At 31.3% G+C, this 27,629-nt stretch overlaps 1 protein-coding gene across 2 annotated transcripts in view; it reads left to right on the top strand.

Moving 5' to 3' along the window:
• LOC143045954 (synaptotagmin-15-like) overlaps window positions 1-27,629 on the top strand; it is a 125,519-nt gene that overhangs the window by 1,397 nt on the left and 96,493 nt on the right. The window contains exons 1-2 of one of the 2 annotated variants that reach the window (XM_076218811.1): window positions 2,781-2,933; window positions 10,040-10,160. In XM_076218811.1, coding sequence (XP_076074926.1) covers window positions 10,082-10,160 — 79 coding nt within the window. In that variant the 5' untranslated portion in view covers window positions 2,781-2,933; window positions 10,040-10,081. Of the gene's footprint in view, window positions 1-2,780; window positions 2,934-10,039; window positions 10,161-27,629 lie in introns of those variants that run through there. The other variant, XM_076218812.1, reaches the window with a different exon arrangement.

Below are 27,629 nucleotides of genomic sequence, written 5' to 3'. Positions count from 1 at the left end.
TCAACATGTAACATTTCGGGAAAAGAGGTCCTTTAAAAAAAAAGTAAAATCACAAAAATATTGAACTCAAAGAAAAATTCAAATTGGAAAGTCCATAATCAAATGGCAAAATCAAATGATATAACACATCAAACGAATGGACAACAACTGTCATATTCCTGACTTGGTACAGGCATTTTCAAATGATTTTTATTTTTAGCTAGGAAAATAAAACATGAACCCTCTATTTTTGAATTGCGTTATGCTTCATTATGTATGAAGATTATAGATTATTTATGTCAATTTTAATAAAAAAAATAGCAAATTTGTTTTTTTAAATTAAATAAATATACGGCAAAAATGTCGATATTTTCAAAATTGGGAAAATAAAATTAAAATGAACTATTTTCAAAGAGTTTAAATACAAAATTAGAGCACACTTTTGTAAAGAAGATATTCCACATATTTTACAAAAAATCAACATGAATTTATCTTTTGAAACAAAAAAGTTAATTACGTGTAGCAAAATCATAGAAATATCCAAGATACAAAAATGTCTAAAATTTCTATCCTATTTATAATGAAGATATGTTTTTTTTTTCAAATATTTCAATTGACTAGGTTAAAAACATGCAGCTTGTACGCAACTTTTCGTTACTCACCTCGGGGTCAGAACTGTATCGTATACCGCTGTTTGCAGGTCAATGTGTGCAAAAATATTGTTTTGTTGTTGAGCCGTTACTTATTTCAATTTTGTCCCAAAACTATGTTTTTGACATATGATTGCACTGAAATGTCAAGAATATGTAAACTTGTTTGCTTATTAATAAATCACCAACTTCAGAGGTTAAACTGAGACCTCTTCTTTTACGCGTTAATATGTTATAAAAGAAATGTTTTATTTGTTTAAATGCTGTTTTTGCTTAAATTCGTAAAGCTCAAAAGACCGTTTTAGTTTATCGTATAAAGTTTCTGTGTTATGTAATTATGTAATAATACATAATCTAAAAAGAGGATGAACATACCATGGGGATATTCTGACTCATAATTCGAAAACAAACTTATAAAGCCATTCCAATAAAACGAAAAATGATGGAAAGACATTTGATTGAAATATAGAAGGTTATATAACTAGTTATTTTTTGTTGTTGTTGTGCATCTGAGTCAACTGATTATCCACTAAACATCGAATTTTGACTAGTTACATCACGTGTTTACCAACTCGTGCTGGAAATTAAAACGTTTTGGTATAAAAGATATTTCTTTCATTCTTATAGACCCTTAAACATTGTTAACATAATTTAAAATCAATTTAGAAACATTAAATGTCCCTTACTGTAAACATAAGTCTTTTTTTATCAAATATATGATCTGTTTACTATTTTCCTTGAATCTCAAGATCATCACTTTGATATTACATGGGATAACTATTGACCAGGTTTTTAACTTATGACATGCACAGGAATATATGTAGTCAAACATGTTGTTTTTTTTTTATATCTCAACCCTACTCATCTTTTTATTTGGTTTATCGCACTTCTATCACAAACACTCAAAATATTCGAGGCATCGATCTACCTCATAGCCTGTTTATGTCTTTCTCAATTCTTTAATTGGTCTATTAAGTGTTGTTTTCTTCTTCAACTTTTCAAGAGAGGGGGGCTCGACTATCAAATGGCAAAATACCATGTCACTAGCTTGTCACCTGATGTTCGAATTGCAACTTGCACAAATTAGCATATGACCTTGACTGAAATCTAAATTCCTGGTACATTTATCTATGATGAGTTTATTTTGAAAAGGATTGTCAGTTTTCTGACCGAATGTATGTGGTTCTTTTCATGCATTCAAGTTTCCTCAATGTTTTGTTATTCTTTGTGTTTTTATGCTCGTTTTCAGCAATTTGCATTTTAGGGGGAATTTCGAAATTTTACTCTTGCTATCTACGATTGAGTTTATCATTCTGCAATCAAGTATACTGCACCAGATACTGATTTTGATAATGAGTGCCTCTTCAGTAAGGACCGAGGCTAAAATATATATGAAAATCCAAAATCTTATACAAATATTGAAGATTAGCTAATACTAAAAAAGATCCAAAGCAAAGTCTAACCCAAACAGTGACTTTGAGATATGCTTAAGGGAAACACATCCTCCTAAATCCAAACTGATTACGAAATTAAATTGCTTTTAATATCCTGTCGATCATTTTTCAGATTATCCACATTAAGGTTGCTCTGTTTGAACAAACCGGAAAATGATATCAATTGGCAAATGCGCTCTGATTGCAAATATGACAAGTGCTTGTACTTTCAATGTTTATTTGGTCTGAAGCAATGGGATACTTAAATAATTATTATTAAAGATAATACACCAAATCTATCTATCTCCATGTTGTAGAAAAATTTGAGAGGTTATAATAAATATATACAAGAGTATATTGTTGAATATCTTAATTCAATTGACACAGAATTATTTCAAAACAATGTATTTAACTTATTTTATTTTGTGTTATGTAACTATTATCATTATAGTTAGTTTACACAATTATCCTAATCGTGGTAATAAAAATATTTGTAGTAATTGTTCATTTTAACTAAATAGATAGATTATTCAACCAATTGACAGACATTGAAAAATACTTGATTCCGTTATTCAATAATTCCCCAATAACTATTACGGAATGTGAACGATGCTTCAGTGATAGAACTGATGAGGCCAGCACGGAACGAAGACCAATCATATAATATTTGCAATAACTATAAGCAATACAGATTGGACTAATTGTCGTTAGTCTGTAATGTATCTAGACACATGCACACTGATTATAGCTGACACGGACTTTCATTGATATAAAGTCAATGTGATTTCAACTAATTGTATTTAAGGAAAAGATGGAATTCTTTAATACACAAAGCTAAATCTATGATATCGGAATATTTGTCGAGTTGAAGGTAAGATAACATTTTAGAGATATTCATTACTCAACATTCGAGATTTTACTGCTTTGAAAGTTACATTTCGGAATGACAAGCTTTATAGAAGTTTTGTTGGACAGATGATGTCTAATGCATAAGCATTTAAAAAAATATTAAATGTAAACAACACGGAAATAATGTTTCACTTTCTAGTATATATTTTTTAATACATATAAATCGATTGAAATGAAACTGCAAATTAAATGCATGTGTGTTATGAAAAGAATAGATGATATTTAAAGTGCATGTTGGAATAGATTGGAGTTTCTTTTTTAAGAAGAAAAATTATCAGTTCGGTTCCATAAACAATACAACCAATGACCAATTTTATGAATAAAACACTTATGCACTCTGGAATCTGGTGACCATCTTATGAAATAACGTACAAGACTGCAAATAGTATACACAAGTTTTAAGTAAATTTAAAACAAATCTTATTGACTATAAGACTCTAAATAGTTTAGAAGCAATTGTTTTAAATGATAATATGAAGATAATAGTTGGATATATGATTTTTTTATATATATTATGTGGTAAAATTTTGTGCAGAATGCTAAGTATGTTGATTTCAGAAGAATTTGAATTCAAAATTACTTATGTGTACATATATATGTATATAATTGAAAAGCCAATTCGATATGATAATAGAAAAACAAATTAAATGCCTGCAGTTTTTGTATGTTTGTAACTTTGGAAAATCTTTACCCTCCTTGTCCCCTTTTGAATACCGTCTTTCGATACAATACGATTATATATTTTTTATGATATTGGTTCATTTACCGATAGAATCGAATTAATGAAGGCAATCAATGGTATGTCTTTTTGATACTTTTACCGTCCGAGTTTTTTCTCGTGTAAGATCACGTAAAAAGATATGTGTTTGTGTGTTAAAATATTACGTATCATTTTTAATATTTGAGGTGTGGCTTGAGTTTCTATCCCTTTCCACACCGTTTGTTAAATTTCAAACTTCTATACAAATGTGAATCAAAGTTAAATTCAAAACAACTAAGGACACAGAGTAACAAATCCATCAAGCCAATGTTCCTTTTACAACAACAAAGAAATAATTTCAAGTCATTTGCAGGATACATCTCCAATAAATTAATCTTCAGAACTGTGATGAGCAGCTGAAATTGTCAGTTAATTACAGATATGTAATGTAATATTAATGCCAGGTTTTATATCTCTTAATGATAGAATCAGTTTGATATGATAACATGAGGTTTAAGAATTTAGTAACAATTGCGTTCAATGACGCGAGTGTCAACTGGAGGGCAAGCCAATTACGTCAGTTTTTCAACTGAAAAAGACTGAGAGTCGATATCTTGATAATGTACGAAAGTACAGTTAACTGTGTAGATCTAAATTAGTCTTTTAAACTATCAATTTACAAAATATTTCATTGTAATATACAAATCAAACATGTTTCCGTCTGTCAGGCGACAATGGCATGTGCTCTTACTTAATTAAACGAGCCTTTAAAAAAGATATTATTTTGGCGAAAGCCAAGTATTATGCTGCGAAAACCTATTAAAACCTAAAACTACAAAGATGTAGATTAGGAGGAGGTGTTTTATCTCTTCAGTGATTCTATGAGTACAGAAAATTTCAATTGCTTTTTAACCAAGGTAAAAAAGAAGCAAAAGATGCTAAAAGAACATTAAACTCATAATTCAAAACAAAAAATTACAACGCCATGGCAAAAAAAAAAAAATACAAATATGATCCTTATGTAATCCTATAATTCTGAATTAAAGTGAACAAAGGAAAAACGCATTGTATTCCCCTTTTCTTTGTTAGCAAAATTGAATTTTGTTGTTGTCTGAAAACAACCGGTATTCATGTCTTTTAAATACTCATAGTGTCACAAGCATATAGACATGCTATTACCTAAGTAAGTGCACGTTGCGCAACTCTTTCAAACTCCTTGATGTAAACAAAGCCATCAAAATGAAAGATTACTTTCATCTGAAAATGCTTTTACTTAATTGCACCACAATAAAAGTCATTTTATGTGTAGATTTATTAGAATGTTTTGTGATGTCATCTTGATTTATTATTTAAGTAAAAACAACGCTGTATCATGATCACTTTGTTTAATCATGTAAAATGAAACATTATAAAGTCGACGGATATGCTGTATCGTAAACCTACAAGAAAAGCACAAACAGGTTGTTAAATTTGATTTTATATCCAATTAGTCACTTGTATAAATTGATGTGAACAAATAGCATAAAAAGACTGTAAAATACAGTGATTTTCTTAACAGATAGCCTTGTTAGGGTTAAGAAGAAAGCAAATCATATAATTGCTTGTAAAACAGCATAAATCAATACGCCCTCCTTTTCTACAAAATTATTCAAAGCAATATTCCTAATGATAAAATAGTTCGATGATTTATGCTTAAAAACAACAATGTACTGCAGGTTTAATCTATAGTTTGTGTTCGTATTTTGTTATTTGAAAACTTAATAAAGATGTAACATCCGAAAGCTACGTTAAATAAGTCGTAATCCAGCTGTTTCATTCTTACAGTAATGACAGTTCTGTACATTATATTTAAGATCGATATTCAGAATTAACTGGACATACATTTGTTTAAGGAGCATTTATTTAACACAATAGTTTGCAAAAAGCAAAGCTAACCACATTGATCTATATGGAACACTGGATTTAGATTCTTGTTTTCATTGCTTTGATTTAAGCATCATCTAAGAAAACTACTTTTTTTTTATTAAAGTTCTAGTTTGTGATTAAAAGAAACCCTTATGTTAAACTCACAAATGTATAAATTACCTTCAACAAATCAGTTACAAATCTTTTATAGACAGCGACCAGAAATTTTAAACAAGGTCTCACTTATATACTCAATAGCCAGGTTCAATATCCAACAAAACAGTACAGTTTTCACAATTATAAACATTAATCCTTCAAAAGTGGATTAAATACTGTACAGTATGTCAAATTATTTTACTCTTTGACCATTACAGTGTAGGATAAAAAGCTCAATAGTTTGATAGTTTCTCACGATAAAATGATTGAGTTCTTTTGCTATAATGCGTCAACATTTTCAATAAGTGACATTATACTTAGTTCGAGCAAAGTTATGACAAAGTGGATTTATTGATATCAATAAACCAAACTTTTCTACCAATGACGCTGTTATAGAATTTAATGATATTTCCTTCAAACAGACAAGCTACCAATAATCAAAAAGGGCAAACAGCAAGGTTGTTAGAAACTTCTGTTAATTTTTTATTCATTTCCCGAAAATGCAGATGGTATTGACAAGGTAATTTTATACGAACTTCGATGTTCATTAAAAGTCATGCGCTTCTAACAAAAAAACCCACTGGTACACTAGGGTTATGGTAAAAAAGCAACGACTTAAATCGATAATACAATAGATGTCAGTATCAGTGACGAATATTTGTCCAATACGATAAGTCTTAGTATTAACCTACTTTGAACATGGTTTTCCGCTCCCATATCTTCGATTAAACATAAAAAAAAAATTGAAAGATCTAAAAATTGACTGATTGTAACACAAATTACACCGTTAATCTAGGAGAGACATACATGTATAATGTCGATGGATGTATACAGTCTCGATCCTTTTCGATTCCCTAATAGTTTTGTCTTGTTATGTATATAGTATATGGATTAAAGAGTATAAAACAATCGTATAAGAACTGCTGGCACTTTAAAAAAATATATAATATTCGGGTGCAGCAATCTATTTATTTTTAGAATTAATAATTCAGATTTTTCAAAATTGAACATAATCAGCCTCACCATTAGCAGAATTATAAAATAAATCATATTAGCACACCATAAAATCTTTTTTATTTTTGAATTTGATAAACTCAAGAATTATATATATAGTATTGGTACCGTAGCAATACGACCGGACGTTGTTATAAAGTTTTCATTAGTTTGTTAAATTAAGTTACAATATCAAAAGTAATTCATCTTCATTTGATATGTTTCCTTGTTTCCATAAAATGATCATGCAATCTTTTAGCATATCATTGCCGATCATATCAATCATCAATAAACCATTTCAACATGACTACGTACTTGTGAAGATACGCGTCAGCATGGCTCATGAGAGAGATGCAATATATTATTGTTTCTGAGTCCCCTAAAATATCCTGCTGTTGAATAAAACCTATCAATGATGAGTTAAGCATCGTTGGTTATAATCTATCATTGAAGAAACTTCCATACAGGTCTCGACCACCATTTTTCTACATAAGGAAACGCTGTACCAAGTCAAGATGAAATCAGTTTGTTTGCCATTCTTTTGATGTGTTTGAGCTTTTGATTATGCCATTTGATTAACAAATTTTCCGATTTGAATTTTTCTTGGAATTCGGAATTTTTATTATTTCTAATGTTTTTTTCACGTGGTTGAGAAAAATTACCAGAAAAAAAGATTGAGTGAAAATTATGATCGATTCATTAACACTTGAAAATCATAAATGTGATCATTGTAGACGGCTTGATTTTCTGAATTCTGATAAAATATATGATAATAAGTTTCATGCACCTGATGTCTATGCCTTTATAATATTTTGTCTGGATAATTTTTCCCAAAATATTGTGTCATCCGAAACTGTACCGAAAGTCTGAAGAGCATTGACTATTCTACTATTCACATAAGATACAGAGTTGTCAATTAAATAGGAAACATAATCTACTATTCACATAAGATACAGAGTTGTCGATAAAAAAGGAAACATAATTTACCAATGTTCAAAATTATGGAAGACAAATAAAAGTAACAAACAAAAGCATTAGAAATCGCATGAACTCCAAAATAAAGAAGTTCGGTTGCGTAACAGGAAATAAGTAAACTGTTTTACATGTATCATGCTGGTGGAGGATTTTCCTCCCCGAGGGTATAACAGTCCAGTAGTCTGCACTTTTGTGTTTGCATGAATTGTCATTGATATGGTCATTGTAGGTAAACTGTTTCCTAAACTTCATTTTTTTTCGAAATTTTAAGGATGTTCTACCCGCGGAATAGATTACCTTACTTGTCTTTGTAAAAACTTTTCGAAATTTTTTGTCCTCAATGCTCTTCAACTTTCATTGGCCTCTCAACTTTTTTACTCGACCGTCTTTTATAGAAGAAACGCGCTTCTGGTGTACAAAATTGTAAAGCAGCAGTTATCTATAATGACTGAGTTTATAAATCGTTCGATTTAGGAAAGCAATAATTATTAATATACTTCCTACTATTTTCTAACTTTGAATAATTGTTTGATATTTTGATATTTACTATATCTTTTTTTTTATAACAAGTACGAAGAATAATTTTTTTTTTGGTTTGTGATTGTCTGTTTGGTGTCTTTTTTTATACATGATATATACATGATTAACTATTTTAATGCTTAACAACATACTCAACAAGTTCACATTTTTGTTTATGAGGCAGCTGAAGCAACTCTCCGGGTTCAGAATTTGCTCGCCGTGTTGACGACCCATTGGTTTCCTCGGGCGGTTTTCCGCTCTTTTGTCGGGTTGCCGTCTCGTTGACATAATCCCTGTTTTCATTCTCAATGTAGTCTCTTTATTTTAGAATTACACGTTAAATCATAAAAATCTTTCAGCCAATTTCCTTAGTTAATATAAAGAGAGAATGGAAATACCAAAGGGATATTCAAACTCATAAATCGATCACAAACTGACAGTGAAATGGCAAAAAAACAAAAAGACATTAAACAGTCTGCAATCTTTTCATTACAATGCACGAGTTTCTCGAGTCACTAGTGACATTTAGACTTTGTCACAGAGTACAAACATCAATTGATGTCAATCTAACATTTCTACTGACAATCCGACATTGATACTGAACGCTTGGTAAAAATTTAAAAAAAATGAATGTGAAATAATCATAAGCATCAGATGTGGAGTTCATATAATTCTGATGGTTTTCTCCTTCGTTTTTGGACTATTGTTTACCTGACCTTATGAAAGTTAGCTGTATTTATTATTAAGAGACACCCTGATTATCTTTTCATGTTTTTGTTGAAAGAGATTTGTTTTAGTCGATAGGTGGGGTTTAAATACCTTAAGTTAGATATGGCAATGTTTTGAGTCGGAGGTATTCATTGCAATATGCCCACATAATTTCTGGGAGACACCAGAACTACGATTTATCTTCTAAATAGATGTCCTTGAACATATCAATATCCTATAATTTGAAAGGACTGGCGGTCTTTTGAATGTACGCTGTGAAATATGTTTTTATCATGCTATAAGATCGAATATTTATTGAATCAATTGCTAGTTTCGTATCCTTTTATGGAAATTTCATCAAAACTTATAGCTCTTCTGATAACATTTAAAATCTGAGACAGCAAAAGAAGGCGTAGAGTTGCTAGACACAGAGAATTTATATAGAGGTGTCAAATATATTATCACTTTCAAGGCATAAAGATTAAAATTCCAATGCAAACTAAATAATGCGTACCAAGAAGTGATAAGAAGAAGCACTAATCTGCCATTGAAAAATTAAAATCGGACAATCGATCAACAGTGTGTCTTAAGTTAAATATCTCTTCTGACCACTCTAAATTAAAAATCCCACTGAGAGCAAGATTTTGGGTAAGTTCCTATCTAGCGTAATATTGGTGAATTAAGTATTAGTAAAAAAATATTCAAGTGAGAAAAACAAAACTTTTGCAGAATTACGTATTTAATATAATTATTTGACTTACATATTGTAATTTAAGTTTCAAACCGTACAGTGTAAACAGCCAGCACTTTTTTTTGTTTTTAGTTATAAGTTTTAGAATGAAAGGTTTGTAAAAGTTAAACATGTTTTATCTTCAGTTCAATCTGTTACTTAAGTTGTTCCATTAAAAATACATTTCAAACAAGTATTATTATGCAATACGAATCGCAGTCAGTGCGATATAATGCTCTATGTGCTATGAAGAGTAATTGATCTAAAATGTAGATGTAATGATGATCATTTTGAATATGAATATGGTGATTAGTTTTTCCAATTTATAAGAGGATTATGACGAAGAAAAATCACCGAAATACACTAAAATTTTATATTTCAGAACATCTAAACATTGCATTCCGAATATATACAGAATTATATAATGGTTAGTGAGAATCACAGGACCTTGGCAGGAAATTACCAGAATGGCAAGAATGTTGACACTTCAGTGTACACACAATGTGAGTACATTTTTTTATAAAACCAAACATTTACACTTCCTATACATTTATAAGATAGTAGGGACAGGTACTCCATCCTTCTAAGTATTATACTGTTAATCATAATCCTCGGTTTTATTGAGGTAATGTTATTATACATGGTCTTAATGTTTTTTTAGTATATATAAGACTATGATTTGTATTTTAATTATTTTTTTCCTAGTGGCATGATGTTATCTGCCTCCACCACCATCACCATACCCTCAATCCCCGGTATTTTCTTACTATTATAGTTTGTTAATTGTAATTCTAGTATATACATGTTATTTTGTATGAAAAAAGAAAAATCACAAAATTACTGAACAGGAAAATTTAAAACGATTAGTCTCTAATTAAATGGCAAAATCAAAAGCTAAAACACACCAAAAGAATGGAAAACAGCTGTCATATTCCTGACTTGGTACAGGCATTTTCTCGAATAGACAATCGTGAATTAAACCTGGTTGTATAGCTAGCTAAACCTCTCCCTTTTAATTCTATTATATTGACACCGTTTGTGAACAAAACGAACAGACATAAGAGGTAAAAATGTTTTTTTTAAAAAATAGGGATACAGCTGTCAATTTTTTTTAATTTGTGAAGTTGATACGGATTATTTATCATCAATACATTTTATTTTTTGTTCCCAAATGTACAACGTATGCAATAACTGCCGGCGTGTTTGTGTCATTCATAGCTCATAAGATAAATTGAAATTATTGGCGAAAAATACAGATACAAAACAAAACAGACGTTTTGATAAGCCATTAGTAAAGAAATATTTTGAAAACTAACCATTCGAATAAATCACAAGATAATTGATATTATTATAAAACGGAAACATGCTCTTTTGAGGATTCAAGATACAAATTTGTTTAATAAGACGTAAAAGAACCGACGTAGTATACATATAATTTACATAGTAAAACGAAAAACATAGACTACAGGCTAATGTTTTCTATTTCAATTCACAAGCCATATGCTGTTTGCCTCCACCCCTCAATTAGATCTATTGATACATATTGATGTATATCTTGAATAACATCAAACAAGTATTTTCGATTACCGATTTTTGAATGAAGTATAAATATTAAATATTGTCCATACAGATGGATTTTTGAAGAGTCTTTGATGAATCTGCTTTTTACTGCTTTTGATAAAGTTGTCTATGGCAATTTATGATAGACATCTTTACTACATATTACGATGAATACAGTAACAGAAAATGACAAATTCATATTTGCAGGGGGATCATGCAAAGATAAGGACGATCTATTATTAAATAGAAATTTTCATTTAAATCTGGTCACTGATTTCAGAGTATCTGTAAAAGAGGAACGAAAGATACCAAAGGGACAGTTAATGCGAAGTGCGTGGTAGAAAACGACGCTAAACTTGTACTTTATGACTACGATGATTAGTGAAAACTAGTTTCAACCATATACATAAATTACCCTTTGAAGGTAAAAAGCCTATATGCTAAAAATAAAAAGTTTGATCATAAGTTAATGCAATGGAAAGAGGATTCTTAAAAACATAATCTAAAGTATAAATGTACAGTGACGTCAGAGAAGTGGGTTAAATACTCGGTTATCATTGTATGCGCGCCAGCCATATACTTTGTTTTTCAGCCAAATTGTAACCAATCAAACTTACCTTTACGTATAGATTACCGAGTTTAATTGTGACCAATCAGACTTACCTTTACGTATAGATTACCGAGTTTAATTGTAACCAATCAAACTTACCTTTAAGTATAGATTATCGAGTTTTCTACACATTGTTATCGTAAAAAATTAACGACATCTCTACGTAGAAAACTCAATTATCTGTTCAACGTTCTAAAACTGAGTTTTCCTCCTTTTTGAAAAAGGATTACGCTTGACAAGAGTAAGTTTGATAGCAACTCCTCGCGCATTGTGACTTCGCGTGTAACTTCTCATCAGACATTGTGACGTCTCTGATAATGTCTACTCACGTCTCAAAGACTTATTACGAGAATTACAGATCGACTAAGTAGGGTGATAACATTGCTTTTGGTTATATTTCATACAATAACGTCATGAACAGGACATTTTGTAAATGTCTCACGCTATTCTGTTAAAACTTCAATGCAATATGATTAAATTCGTTTTAGTTTTATTAAGTATTGAAGAAAGTAAATAAATACAGGAATTAAGGTTCAGGAACCATTTAAAGTTGATTTATGATAGTTTCCTGTAAACAGTTGAGAATCAGACGCAGAAATTAATTAAAAGTATGTAACAGGGTTTACTTATGAAAGAGTTAATACTTAAAAAAATAAATGTCATACGATATAGTTAAAGATTAGGTAAGGAATTATAGGATTTATAAAACCAACCGGTTCACATCTTAGGATGTCGGTAAATGTAGCAGCATTGAAAATCTGTGTAAACTATTAAATCTTATTTAGGCTAAAGTTCTACTTGCGGTATAACAGATCTAAGTAATTCCCAATGGTTATTACGTATGCTTTTTCTAGAGGTAATTACCAATAGCTATCGAGAAAACCTTGTTCTCTCTCATTAAGCTAAGTAGATATTTTATTTAGTATCGACATATGAACCAATTTTAGATATTTAGAATCTTAAAGACATGGTCGACAGCTAGAATTCAATCAGTTCCCGCCATATTGCAACATGACAATAATTGACAGGATCTAATAAAAGATACTGTTACGGTCAGCAAGGTTCAGGAACAAGCCATTTTTTACGTTAATAGTAGATGGGTTTATGAAAGTGTGGCAATATAGAAGCGCGATTGGTCTTTCAAGTAAGCGAGATTAATGTGTTCTCAATGTCATTAGTCAAAATATTTTCGACCTATGAGCTTGAATGTCCCTCTGATATCATTTGCCCCTCTTTTACAAGTTTTGAGAAGTCCTTTTTCTAATAAAATTTTATATTTCAAGTTTTTACACAGGAAGAGATATACAGGACTCTTTCACCTATATGAATACAAACCATAAATCTCAATAATAATATGTCATTGTTATAATCGTAAAAATCATAATGGTTTCTGTTTATCAAATTGATTAATAAGCATATACTAGTATTTTAAATTGGTTTTTTTTTTACACTTTTAATCCTTTTTGTCATTGTCTTTTCTAGACTATATGCGTTAAGGAATCGACCCATCGAAATGTTAAAATTATTCTATAAAAATGCAACATAACAATGCACAAGCTCATCTTTAACATAAAAAACTGAAAGAATGTACAAATTTGCACTCAATTTTTATTAGTTTAAATCAGAATTCAAATGTCTAAAAAAATTATTGATAATCAATCTGTACTAGCATGATCTTCATCTCATTTCATTCCTGCGTATAGCTTGTATTTATATGATTTTATTTTTATTAAAAAGAAGATATGGGGAAAATTAGACTATTGGCTTATTAGAGTATAATGCAGGATTTGTATGCATTACATTTTTTTCTATAAATATTCTGTGGCATTATATTGTTTACGAAAGAATACTTCAAAAACTTGTTTAACTAGCATTTCATTCTTTTTGTATATTTAAGCAAATACAATATATTAAGACATCACATTTTGCGAGGGGAAAGACGTCTCTAAGGTCTGCGAAAATGTATATCATCTATTATAACTATCATTGTTGTTGAATCAACATGACGGTAGAAACTGGACAAATATCTTAATAAGTTGTATCCTTCATTTAATGAGTGATGGTTTTGAACAGCGGTATACTACTGTTTATTTTATTTTTCGTTTACAGAAATTTATATAAACCGTATTAGAAAATTACCGTAGAAAACGACAAGTCAAGTAACAATTAAAACGTTTGGTATAGAAAACAAGATTAACGGTTGAACATTCAGTGCAAATATCTTATTTTAAATCGTTTTTACTGTTAATCTGGCAATGTTATAACTAACTCGCACTGTATAGTATGTTTCAACTCAATATCAGAAGTGAAAACAAACATGCTTTGTTTACAGTTTTTCACGAAGGGAATACAGTAATCTAATAACTCAAACAAGGATACATATTATATTTCACATAAGCTCTGTTGTTATGAAACTTCTTTTTAACATTTTGAAATGACTAAGTTAATTTTAATATTAATTATTTCGATAGCAAACTGTATGTATTTTTGTTCTTATTCCTATGCCAACAAGCTTGGGTGATCTTTTAAGGAGGAAGACCTTGGTTCAGGGAGATAACGCTTTAAATCAATGATGTGTTTGTAAAAGTCAAGTTTCATAAATGTGTTTTAAGCATTTACATGAAACAGATTAAAAATAATCTATGTAACCTAGAAGCTTAGAATATTTTTATGAAAATGGTTGACACAAGCGTACTGATGATTTTAAGAGTTGTTTCCTTTAATCTAGGTCTACCTCCTGAAGCAATGTTTATTTTCGTCAATCTTGATGACGCAAAATATGTTAATAAATGTAAAAAACCTTGTTAACAGCACCTGTTTGAATACTTTTTTTAACTTCGATTCAACAATGTTCAAATTATTTAGATTAATTGGTAAAAAATGATTATTGTTTTTTCATTTTTACTTAACCTTTCATTATGAGCCAGTGAAATTCGGCCAACAGAAAATTCTTTCTTACACAGGTAATCGATGATCAACACGTTTTGTTTTATTTTTTAACATGAAAACAAACAGACATACAAAAAATTGTTGTTATACAATTGCATCAGCACTTTGTTTTGGTATTATACTTATACTTGTATCGGGTCATATGACTTTCAACTCAATGGTTCAAGAATGACATTTAGTCTAATATACACACATAGTGCTGACACATCATACTGAGTCCTCACATTCTTTATTGTTTTGTTTTTTTGTGAACAGTTTGTAATTTGAATAAAGGTTTAATATGTTATAAATCAAATATGACTCAAATCGGTGAACATGAATATTGACAGTCGATGAACCTGTAAATGCAGTTGAAACGAATGATTATATAATAATTTTGAAAAAAGATAAGTCATGAAAATTTTATCTTTTGGGGACATAATGTAATTTATGCAGCATTATTTAATCAGCGCCTGCATGAAAAGTATATATCTCCTAGCTGATAGGAAATACAAGCTATTCAGGCCTTGTATTTCCTATCAATATTTCCTTGATAGACGGTTACTGCCTACAAACAAGCTTTAAAATCAAAAGTTACATTTGGTGAAAATGAAATCATTACTTCGAACATTTTCCGGACGTCATCATTAGTTGGTGGACAGTTATTAAATACCTGTTTCACAGTTGACGACGAATATGTTCCATGTGTCGTATTCACAATCCCGAACTCTTTTCCTTGAAAGTGATCTACCGAAACTTATCACCAGTTTTTTTTCTTGCAAGACCAAAACGAAGGGTGACATTTGAGAGTAGGATGATATTGTCATTATGGAGCCGTGAGATCACTCCGGTTTTTTTTTCGGATTTGTGTTGCGCAGTGCTTAATTTTCTATAGAATGTGTTGCCTATTTGGCTATTATATTTTTTTTTCATAAAATTGGGAGTTTGTTTTTGATTAATGAGTTTGAATACCTCGAATGTATTTTTCGCCGATCTTTTAATTATAAACAGGCAGTTTATATCATGTATGTACATACTTCATCGAAATTTTTTTTTTTATTTGTGTTTTACATTTAGTTGAAAATTTAATGTTTTTGATAGAGGACCAACTCTTTTCGGAATTATCGGTCCTCAAGCTCTTCAACTTTGTACATTTTGGGCATTTTTAACATTTTTTGTTCGAGTGTCACTGACGAGTCTTTTGTAGACGCAAATACAAAATTTCAATCCTGGTATCTATGATGAGTTTATTGGAGTGATCAAACACAAAAAATAAATCATTTTGTGCCATCAATAGACAAACAACTGGGATATGTAAACATACACTTTCATGAGATAAAGCATGGGAACAAGAAGATTGATATTATTGAAAATGAAATAACTATCCGTTTGTAATCTAACACCGAAAATCTAAAATACCTGATTCGTGTCGTCTCAATTTCTCTTTCTATTACTAGTATAAATGAAGTCCGCAGAAAAGATCTTTGTTTGTTTCAGTCTATTTCTTTTTAATTTTAGTTTCTTGTGTATAATTCGCAGTTTAGTATGACGTTGATTATCACTGAACTAGTAACATATTTGTTTTGGCCAGCTGAAGGACTCCTCCGGTTGCGGGAGTTTCTCGCTGCATTAAAGATTCATTGGTGACCTTCGGCTGTTGTCTGCTCTATGGTAGGTTTGTTGTCTCTTTGACACATTTACTATTTCCATTCTCAACTTTATCACATGTCTTTATTGGTTTTGTACATAAATCAAGCAATTAGTTTCATCGTTTGATTTGATTTTTATATTTTGTCATGACAAGTCCTTTTATATCTTAAAATGTGATATGGGTTTTACTCATTGTTGATGGACATACGGTGACCTTGACTTGCTTAAATTAACGTCGTGTTGGTCTCTTGTGGGTAATTGTCCCATTTGCAATAGTACGACATCTTCTTAATTTTATATATTATTTTAAAATGTTTTCTACTTCTTGCACAGATCCGGCACTTTCAAAAGAACAGACAGACTTAATTTGTTTGATCCATTAACTGTAATTTAACAAGTCCAACAGACGATATAAAAACGTTAATATAGAAAGCATCAATGGATAACGGAAAATAGCCAGGGGTTATATTAACTGATTCAGACAGTAGAGTCTGAAAAACCAATACGTTGCATAACACGGGGAAATATTTGACACTGAATATTATGCGTTACTGAATCATTTTAACACTGGTTTTGATGACAAAAGTATTTTTTTTCTAAACACGTTTTGTCTTTGATATTTGACGTAAATAAGGGTAGGTATGTACAATGTAATCCAGTTTAATATAATACTATAGTTTATCAAATTTAAACAAACAAATACAACAAATTTCCCCTGAGTTCATTTCATTTACATGTTTTTGATTACATTTACGCAACAGTCGTTTAATATGCTATACTTAGTTTGTAATTTCACAATATTATTCAGACTTACTATATTTTGCTCATCATTTTTGTTTGGGAAATCTATGTTTGTTTTTCGAGTGAACAATTTAGATTTATGACTATAAAAACTTCATATTTACATATTACACATAACAGGGATAACACGAATTAACAAAACTATTAGAGAGAACAAGAGACTAGACCAACTACCAACATTAGACTCGTACAACAACATGAATGTTCTAACATAGTAAAGCCCCAGATAGCTTGACTTTGTGTTGTGCAAGCTTAACATCTGATATGGTTATACCTATTTTAAGCGCGCACAAAACTTCAGTCCCACTTTAGGCTATCTAGACCATTGAAGCAAAAGTTAAATAAGATTCCTGCACATAATAGCTACCAACATAACTGATGAGTATGGTTGAGTACTGTTAGCGCGATCCAGATGAAATTAAACTTGACACTATATCTGAATGGATTACAAAATCTTAATAGATTAATGAACTTTGAAAAGTGTTCCTGTTATTCCTTTTTTGCCTCTTATAGTTGATGTGTTTCCCTCGGTTTTAGTTTGTAACTCGGATTTGATTTCTCTTAATCGATTGATGACTTTTAAACAGCGGTGTACTTTTGCTGCCTTTATTTGAGATTGTTCGTTATTCATTTAGAAGTGCATTAGAAATCTGCAGTGAACACCAAGCTGTTTACTCTTTCAACAAAGGACTCTCGATATTATGAATGATCTGTCCTGATTTGACGACAAATATTACAATTACAGTCATAGCAGAATCCGCCTGCCAGGTCGACGTACCTGTTTATACTCCTTGTGGAGTTCGTGTGATTCAATCATTTTGAGTATGGTACCTTGATGTGTCTTCTTGATCGTTTGATAGGATTTGAACAAATGGTAACTACGGGGCTGCTGCATTAGTTTATGCCTTTGTATGTGAAGAGCCAAACAAATACATCTCTAATACTATATTCTAAATCAGCTGAATTTGTCTTTATCGACAGCATATCTATTCAGTTTGGTTTATTATTATTCAAATAAACAGTTGACATTTCGACGGATACTTATTATTCATATATAGTGGCAAACTTTTTTTTGTGGGAAGAAGCAGAGGTCATACAAACCCCATCTAAAAATTTAAACGATACAGTAAAGCGCATTGATAATTATTTTGTTTTCACTTACAGATATGTTCCTGATGTTCTGTCACTCATGAACCCTTAACAGTGACTGTAGTATGTCATACATCCCAGTACACTTAAAATTAAGAATACTTTCGAAAATATTTGGTCTGCTTCTTATCTTGATCCTTTTCTTGATATTGGCGACTTGAAACGATTGTATATGTGAATCACGACGTTCATAGCTTTCTCGTTGTCAATTTTCCGTTTTTTACCAGTTCCAAACCTTCTGTCCTATCGTATGGGGTTTGCATTTCTTGACTGACATGTTATATATATACACAAATTCCAAATTATATCGTCATGAACAGGAGTGTTCCATTACAGTTTCGAAGTAAAACGACAGAAATCGACATTACATGAAATTTACAGTCCCCACAACAAAATGGTAATATACGAAGTAACGGTGTCTTATCTCACAAGCAACTTGTCTCATATTTTTAGAAACTAGAATACTCCATCTGGTTTGTAAGTTTTCAAATGGTTGAAAATTTGGGAGAGATAAGTCCGGACCTCTGTGTGAAATGTTAGACTAATGTTTGGATCTCTGTACATAACATATGTTATATGACTATATGGAGACTATATCTTTTATTATTTCAAAAACTTACAGTAGTATTAATGGCCAAAACTGTTAAACGTGTGTGTCCTTAACAGAACGCCAAACCTATCCATGGTCAACTTTGCTGTTTTGATCTGAGCGTCATTGGTGAGTATTATGTAGACGAAACGCGCGTCTGGCGTATTAAATTGTAATCTTGGTACCTTTGATAACTATTTACACCACTGGGTCGATGCCACTGCTGGTGGACGTTTCGTCCCCGAGGGTATCACCAGGCCAGTAGTACTTCGGTGTTGACATGAATATCAATTATGTAGTCATTTTTGAAAATTTCCTGTTAACAAAACTTTGAATTTTTCGAAAAACTAAGGATTTTCTTGCCCCAGGAGTAGATTACCTTAGCCGTATTTGGCACAACTTTTTGGAATTTTGGGTCCTCAATGCTCTTCAACTTTGTATTTCTTTGGCTTTTTAACTGTTTTGATCTGAGCGTCACTGATGAGTCTTATGTAGACGAAACGCGCGTCTGGCGTACTAAATAATAATCCTGGTACCTTTAATAACTATTTACATGACTAAGATGCAACATAAGCTAATTTAAGAAAATGTTGTTTTCTGTTGAAAGCTGTCATTTTAGTTATATTGGCACCAACGCATTTAGGAAATGAACAATATTTATCCCTTTTCACTGTTTAACTTGGATTTTAGACATTTGTTGGAGACATATAGCAGGTGCTTGTAGACAAGCAATTATCTGATTTTCTGTCTGTTTCCCGTGTTTACTGTGGATTTGAGACAACTACCACAGAATTTGATTGTTTATTATACAATATCTTCAGCAATGTCGTCATCACAGTGTGACATCTTTGTTCTAATCTCCGACTATATAATTTTCCCGTTTATTAAGCAATTCAAACTTCCGATTATACATAAAGCTGGGGACATCATTACAGTATATTATTGCATTTTCCATGCGTTTTTATCTCTCTCTTCTAATGATATACGTAAAGATATTTAACATATCAAAGTAGTATTCCTAAAAAAGGCTCTATGTTATCCATGCAAATAAATAAATCTTGAATCATTTTCCCGCAAAAAAACTCTTGTTTACACAAATAATAAACAATAACATAGATAAAAAAAAAGTTTTAAGTCCGATGATTTTTAGATAATAATTTGGACAATTTTTTCGTTATTCCGATTTTAATTAAGTTTGACTGAGTCTAATTTTGTCGTTCTTCTTCCTTACTCTGTTAAGGAGCACAATCAATCTAACGAAGTACGTAAATAATGACCATGTGAGAGAATACTATGTCAATTGAGATGCATAAAAGTCACACAATGGGGCAGATAGTAAATTACTGTTGAGAAATGAGGATTTGACCATTGTAAAATTGAAATCATTATGGTTCTCGTAGTTTCTGGTTTGAAGTCGTCCGTCTGTTTCAATAGCGAAAAAGTAATATGAATATATAAGACATAATTTATAGTATTCTTTATTTGCAAGCATTCACTGGAATGTGGGTTCTTGAGTAACAAGACTGACCGTACGAGAACCTAATTGGTAGTCAAGAACGTTAGACACACCTCTAGTAGCAGAGTGACGGGATACCTTCAATATCTCTTGAAGTTTAATCAAAGAACTTTAGAAGATATTTTTGTTGTCTTAGGAAAGATTTGGTGCGAATTCTGCTTTACTTTAGGTAAAAAGATAAGTCGACCAGTAAAGGTGCACAATTAGCGCACATTACCGAAAGTATGTTGAAATGTCAGCAAAATAACTCCTTGTGTATTTGTTTTTGTTTTTTTTTATTTATTGTGGCTTTTCACATAGATAATCTGTCCAATATTTCTCACACTCAGTTTCGTTGAGATGTTGTATTTGAGGACATGTTATAAAACGTAGGAAATCAAAAGCAATGATCGCATCAAGACAGCTGGAAGGTCAAATAAAACACGACGTTGAAGAGCATTAAACCCTGAAATATCAATATAGTTGTTTCAATAGGGTTAAGGCAACCTATGCACCAAGTTATGAGTATGTTTTCGTAGCTTATTTTATTCTATTCCATTTTAAACGCGTCGTGTGAACTGAAACTTTCATTTCTTTAAAATGTGACACATTATATAACAGTAATTACCTTTGGTCATATAAACAAACTTAATTACTCTTTGCGTTAATAACAATAACGGTACCACTTTTTCTGCACCAGATGCGCATTTCGACAATACATGTCTCTTCAGTGATGCTCGTGGCATGTCTTTGAAGATAATAATACTGTAAATGCTAGAAATGCGTATTGCCATTTAGATTAAATATCAAGGCTTTAACATTCTGATTAGTCTTATTAACGGAACTAGAAATGTAATTGAAATTGATAAAAGACGTCAGTGAGATATTGTTCTTTTGCGGTTGTCAATTTATCGATGGAATTTAGAGTATTCTCTACTTTCATTGAAGTTTTATCTTATATTGAACACTGCACATAAGTCTCAACCTTAATGCTTAAATCTAAATAATGTATAACAAAGCTTTGATTCGACATCGACAAATGCAGAAAATGACGTTTTATTATCATGGAATATTTCTGGTATTGTGGACGTTATCTTACTTAAATGTATTGATTGTTAACGTTTCTGTGAAAAGCACTTTGAACGCAATAAATTAGAAGCAGCACCTTTGATATTTAATCATTACTCTAAAGTAATTCAATATCTTACCATTAGAGAAATATGTACTTTCTGTCGCCTAAATGTTCATGGTACTTTTGGTGCTGGGTCATAGCGCATTTTTGCGAATTCGCTAGTAATTAAATCTCAATATGTAAATAAGAAAAATCGTTTGCCTCGGGTTTCTTCTGCATGATAATAGAGTCAGTAACATTTCGCATACACTTAAATGAACTAGCTTTTTCACTGTGCTAAATCATTATTATTTTTTGCAATGTACAAAGAGTGTTTAGTATTTCTCTCATTTTGTATCTGATGGTGCAATTAACTTATTACTTACTATATAGTATGCGTTTCTCTTGAATTTTTTTTAATACTTTTCTACCCCAGGAATAGATATCCTTAGCTGAATTTCGGTCCTCAAGCTCTTCGACGTTTACATTATTTGGCCTTTGTAAAAACAAATTATTCAAGCGTCACTGCTGATATTTTCTTTTCTCCCAATCGATTAATTTCGAACAGCGGTATACTACTGTTGCCTTTATTTTGTGACACAAAACGCACGTTAGCTTACAAAATTTTAATCCTGATATCTATGATGAGTTTTTTTGTACTGGTTGACATTTTAGTTACTACTACAACACACCGAGGTCTCACGCTCTCGTCACTGATTCAAAGTACATACACCTTTTCTTAAGCCAGGATTTTGGTATTGGTATCTTCATCTGTTTTTCATGTTGATTATAAGCTATACAGTTTTCTCTGCTTTCAAAATGTTCATCGCACTTTTGGTGTTGGGTCATAACGCATTTTTGCGATTTCGGCGGCAATTCAATATCATTATGTAATTTGCAGAATCGTTTGACTCGGGTTTCTGGTAATAATAGGGTCGATAATATTCGCGTACGCATAAAAGAGCAGCTACTAGTGTTTAGTATTTTCCTAAGTATTTATCTGATGATGCAATTAACTTATTCCTTATCATTTTATCGGGGTATTTTACCTCTCTTGACTCTGTTATTTAAATTTTTCGAAATACTTTTCTACCCGAAGAATAGGTGTCCTCGTACCTCAATGCTATTCAACTTTAAACTTTATTTTGCCTTTATATTTTTTATTCGAACGTCACTGTTGAGTCTTTGTAGACAAAACACGCGTCTGTTGTAAAAATTATCTATGATGAGTTTACTATACTGATTGACACGTAAGTTACTACTACAACTCACCCGTCACATCACAGTTTCGTGAATGAAACAAAAAAGTAGACTATTAGTAGGGTGCCCAATCAACAAATTTTATCGATTTGCCTTTACGGAATAACACACGGCTAAATTTTATACCATTGGAAAGAGGAGAATAAGCCTCATCGACATAGCGTTGTCGTCGTTGTCTACCGTGGTCACGTTTTTTTTTTTTTTTTTAATCAGGGTCAAAGGTCAAAGCCAAAATTCAAGAAAAATGCACAGTCACATTTAGATAGCTTGATTCTCCTAGATCTATGCGTTTTGAGCAAAATGAAAACATCTAGTTTATAGAAAAATATCTTTTGTATCTACAATTAGAACTTATTTTATATTTTTATGCCAAAAAATGACTTTATATTGACTTTTTTGCATACAGGGTGCAAATTTTTAATTTTCAAACAGCTGTTAAATAACAGTGACCTTGACCTTTTTCAATTTCTAAACTTCTTATTTTTGTATTCAATTCCTTACAAGTAATATCTAAAGATGTTTTTTATATCTCAACTTTAATCATTTGTCGAAAACAAAATATGTTTTTCACGTCTTTTGATAGTAAAGTGTTCGTCAATTTCTAGGTAAATATCATTTTTTTGTTTTTGGACGCGAAATAGTAATGATATAAATTATTTGTTCCGAAATTAACGTCGAACTTGGTTGAATTTAAAGCTCTGTCTATAGCTTTGCTTTAAAAAAAATAAAAATTACTGCAAACAGAGAAAAAGGGGGAGTTATGAAAACAAAAAAACGTCTATTAGAAGAGGTAAATCACCTCTTCGTACATATATAGATGAATAAATGAGCAACAATTGGCTATAATGTTTACAAGTATTCCAAAAATGTAATACGGGAGAGGGTTATGTACAGCAACGATATTTTTACAAACAAACGCAAACAAAAAAGGCGTGGGAAACCAAGGAAACATTAGAAAAACTTATAAAATGAAAACAAGCAGACAACATTATGTGCTAAACACAAAAAAAAAGATCAAATGCAAATAGAAAATTATGATCGAGGCTAGTATTACCTACTACGTTCTATGGTCTCCTGTAGTTTAAGCCCGACACCATGTCAAGGTCAGAGAACATATGGCAGGGATGTTTTAAATATTTTTTTACATATCTTTCTGAATCCCCACTAGAAAGATTATTACTATATTTCCAACGATGTCAAAATTGAGTATATGTTTTTATTTATTGTTTAGAACATATTATGGACTTCTTAATTTTCATTCGATAGCTAACAATGCTTTATAAGTTACATACAGAAAAATGAAATGTTATACATCGTCATCTTCGTCGTCATCAATGTCATGCCTGCCATGAGCATACATCTGTACATGATGTTTTGTCGAAACAAATGCAACCCTTTGAAAACACTGATTTCCCCTCACAAGTACAAACTAAATCTTTCAGAAATTCGGATGACATCTGACCTTCGAGATAGACAAGTCATTTTTCTTTTCCCATTTGAACTGAAGAGGAGAATGTTAGGGTAGTTTTGCTATTTTTGAAGACATCAAGACATCTTTACGTCTGGAGTGAAGCTCTTATTTCATATTGTTTAAAAGTAGAATCACAAGGAGGAAATTTGACAAGGGAGACATTTTGAATTGTAGCCAATTGTACGCCCAATTTGTTTAAGGAAAGATTAATCTTTCTTCTTTCTTTTAGTACCTCATTTATAAAATATAAAGAAGGATGAAATGAATTACATTCAGTTTAAAGTTATCTGATTGGGAGTGAAAAAATCTTTGTATTGTGCTACCTTAAGCACAATGATTTATTTTTAGTTTTGACTTGATATCCATCAACCTAACAACAAGATCTCGAGCTGCATCTATCGATTCATCGATGTCACAATAAGAAAGGTTTGACAAAACGGTGAAATCATCTTGGTTGTCCTTCAAGACTAAAAAATAGTGCGCCTATCGATTCTAAACAGGACCGATTACATTGAATCGCACCCATTACTTTTACATTTGTCATGGACAGGTAAATAGCGTCGCAAATCTTGTGTGCAAGTTATAGTGCCTGTTTGAAACCATAGATCATGGAGGGGAAGTAAAATCACAAAATACTAAACTCCGAGGAAAATGCAATCGGGCAGTCCCTAATCACATGGCAAAATCAAATGGCAAAACACATCAGAAACGAATGGACAACGACTGTCATATTTCTGACATGGTACAGACATTTCTAAATGTAGAAATGGTGGATTGAACCTGGTTTCATAGCGCCACACCTCTCACTTGTACTTATGAACGCATAAGATCAGAACATCTGTATCTTGTGACCTTTTTGTTAGCCTACCATTGATTCCTTTCACACTGAACTCTTTGTCTACATGAATAGCATGTAAAATCATGCGCGTATCTACTTCATCGGGCGTACAAAATAATTCTTAAAACCTGAATACTCCTTCTGAGCTGATTTGGTGTCATTGGAAGTGCTAAATAGAATATGACTTCTTCATGTACCATAGTAACTGTTATCTACCATGAAACCGAACAATCAATTCACCAAGAATTCTAAGGCCTGCTGGTTCTCACTGACCCATGCAAAGAAACTTTATCCAGTCAGGAATTTAACGACCTTCTATTATATATGACCTGAAACACTTTTACAGACGAACAAGTACTTGATTCAGCTTTAAAATAACTGCAGTTGTGTCTGCTAGTGTACGATTTATAGCAAGAATGATGGTACAACATTATGTAATCATCAGTACGAAGATAGTCTAGGTCTGAAGCATCGTGCAATATATTTAAATATACATGATCTTTCCTTCTTCCCATAGCCTCGATAAAGTTTTTGTGTTAATTCCTCGCATATTAATAAGCAATTCAGTAGAAGAACCATACCATATAAGTTATAACACACTTATCCCATTGTATTGTATTCCTACTTCGCTTAGGGTTTGATTAGCATAGTTTAACAGAACTGTGAATGTGTGCCATATTCCGAGTCTGAAACGTGACCGAAGGATTGGTTTTGTATGTTACAATTATAACAAAACTATCAATTAAAAACAAAACAATTAAAGTTATCAAAACCAACAAAATAATATTTCAAGTTACAAAACAACGAGCTTCAAACAAACTGGACTATTCAAAACAAACTAATTGACCATACAACAAGCAAAAAAGAGAAATGAAGTAAGTGACAATTGTCCTAGTTAATGACCTAATAGCGTAAGCTACAAAACGATTAACGGCACAAGAAAAGGCGTGTTTGAATCGCGGTAGTATTATCACTAATTTTGTGTTTTTAATTGCTATTTTCTTCTCACCGATAAACATTACACGAAAGATATTTGACACACATATGAACCATGTCTTATTGATGTAATCAGAGTAAAAATCCCGTGAAAGTAACATGCAATAAATTTGCTATCGTTCAAAATGTGGTAAATTTTGGCTAAAAAATAGTCATACTAAAATGATGAAATACTTGTACTTAAATTATATAAATCTTTTCAGCTTTCGGTATATGATAAATTCAATTTTTCAGCTAAATGATAAGTATCATTTGAACAAATAACACAATAAGCAATAATTTTATTTTGCGAGTTGAAGATGGCCTGTATAATGAGGTATCTTTGGGTACCCTAAGACACCACAAAATTTTTAAAAACGTGACCACAGTAGCTTACGACGACATTCATGATTGAAAAATGTAATGATTTTCCAATAGTTTCCATATAAATATAGCCGTGTGTTATCCGTTAACTTAAACTCGTTAACTAGACGTCTTTTTCGATACTGGGCACCCTACTATTTACACCTTATCTGTAGCTTAGGTTTTTAGTATATGTATTGTCATCTGATATTCATGTTGATTATAAGGTACACAGTTTTCGCTGCTTTCAAAATCGTTCTGTTTGAATTTAAATAGCGGTATCGGCTCGGAATTCAAGGAAGTGTCGTTGAATCTAAATTTTCATACTTGTTCCTAATATAACTTCAATTTAAATTTACAGTGATGCAAAAGTAATTTATGTTTACGCTGATAATATTTTAATGGTTTTGGGCATGAATAGTATGTAAATCATTTCCGCTTGTATATGTGTTTTAAAATCCTGTTGGTTTAAAAGCATTAATAACTATCACCAGGAAAATGTTATAAAACTAATGTGGTTGTTTTGGTATTTAAAATTATCTTAAATGTATTTTAAAAAAATTCTAGTGTAATTAATTTTGTTGCATCATGCAATAGTACACAATACCTCGAGCAATGTTGATTTTGTTTATTGTATTTTAAATATAGTGAACTTTTAATTGTAATGCGTTTTTACTTTTATAAAGAGGTTGAAACAGAAGACCATGTTTACAAAAGTTAATCAATTTTCTTCCAAATGTCTAGAAGCTTTTTGAAAAGTTGATAGCATTAGAAAGTCAAAATTGTCAGAGTTAAGCAGATCGATACAGGTAAATACTACGTTAGATTATTTTGAGTTCTTTTCTATGGGAGAAATCCGGATGAAACCAATCTCATATTTTTCAGATCCGTTGGCATCACAGGCGCTTGGGTCTAGGATACAGATTTTTTTTTTTTTTATTTATTAAAATATTCAATTTTCTATATTTATAATACATATCTATCACTTCTGTGCATGTCTCACCTAGTTTTGAGTGATTTAACCGACCCAGAGAAAATACCCAATTTTACTATCCATACTAAGAAACAAAAAGGCAACTAACTAGACGCCATTTTTCTGCTATCTATAAATAAATAGATTGACCTACCTGGATTCCCCAACGATTTCTCTGGGAAAACGTGCCTTCCTTGCC

This window comes from Mytilus galloprovincialis, chromosome 9 (genome assembly GCF_965363235.1).
Source record: "Mytilus galloprovincialis chromosome 9, xbMytGall1.hap1.1, whole genome shotgun sequence".
NCBI lineage: Eukaryota > Metazoa > Mollusca > Bivalvia > Mytilida > Mytilidae > Mytilus > Mytilus galloprovincialis.
The sequence above is the reverse complement of the archived record's forward strand: the minus strand, read 5'-3'. Positions and strand labels throughout refer to the sequence as shown.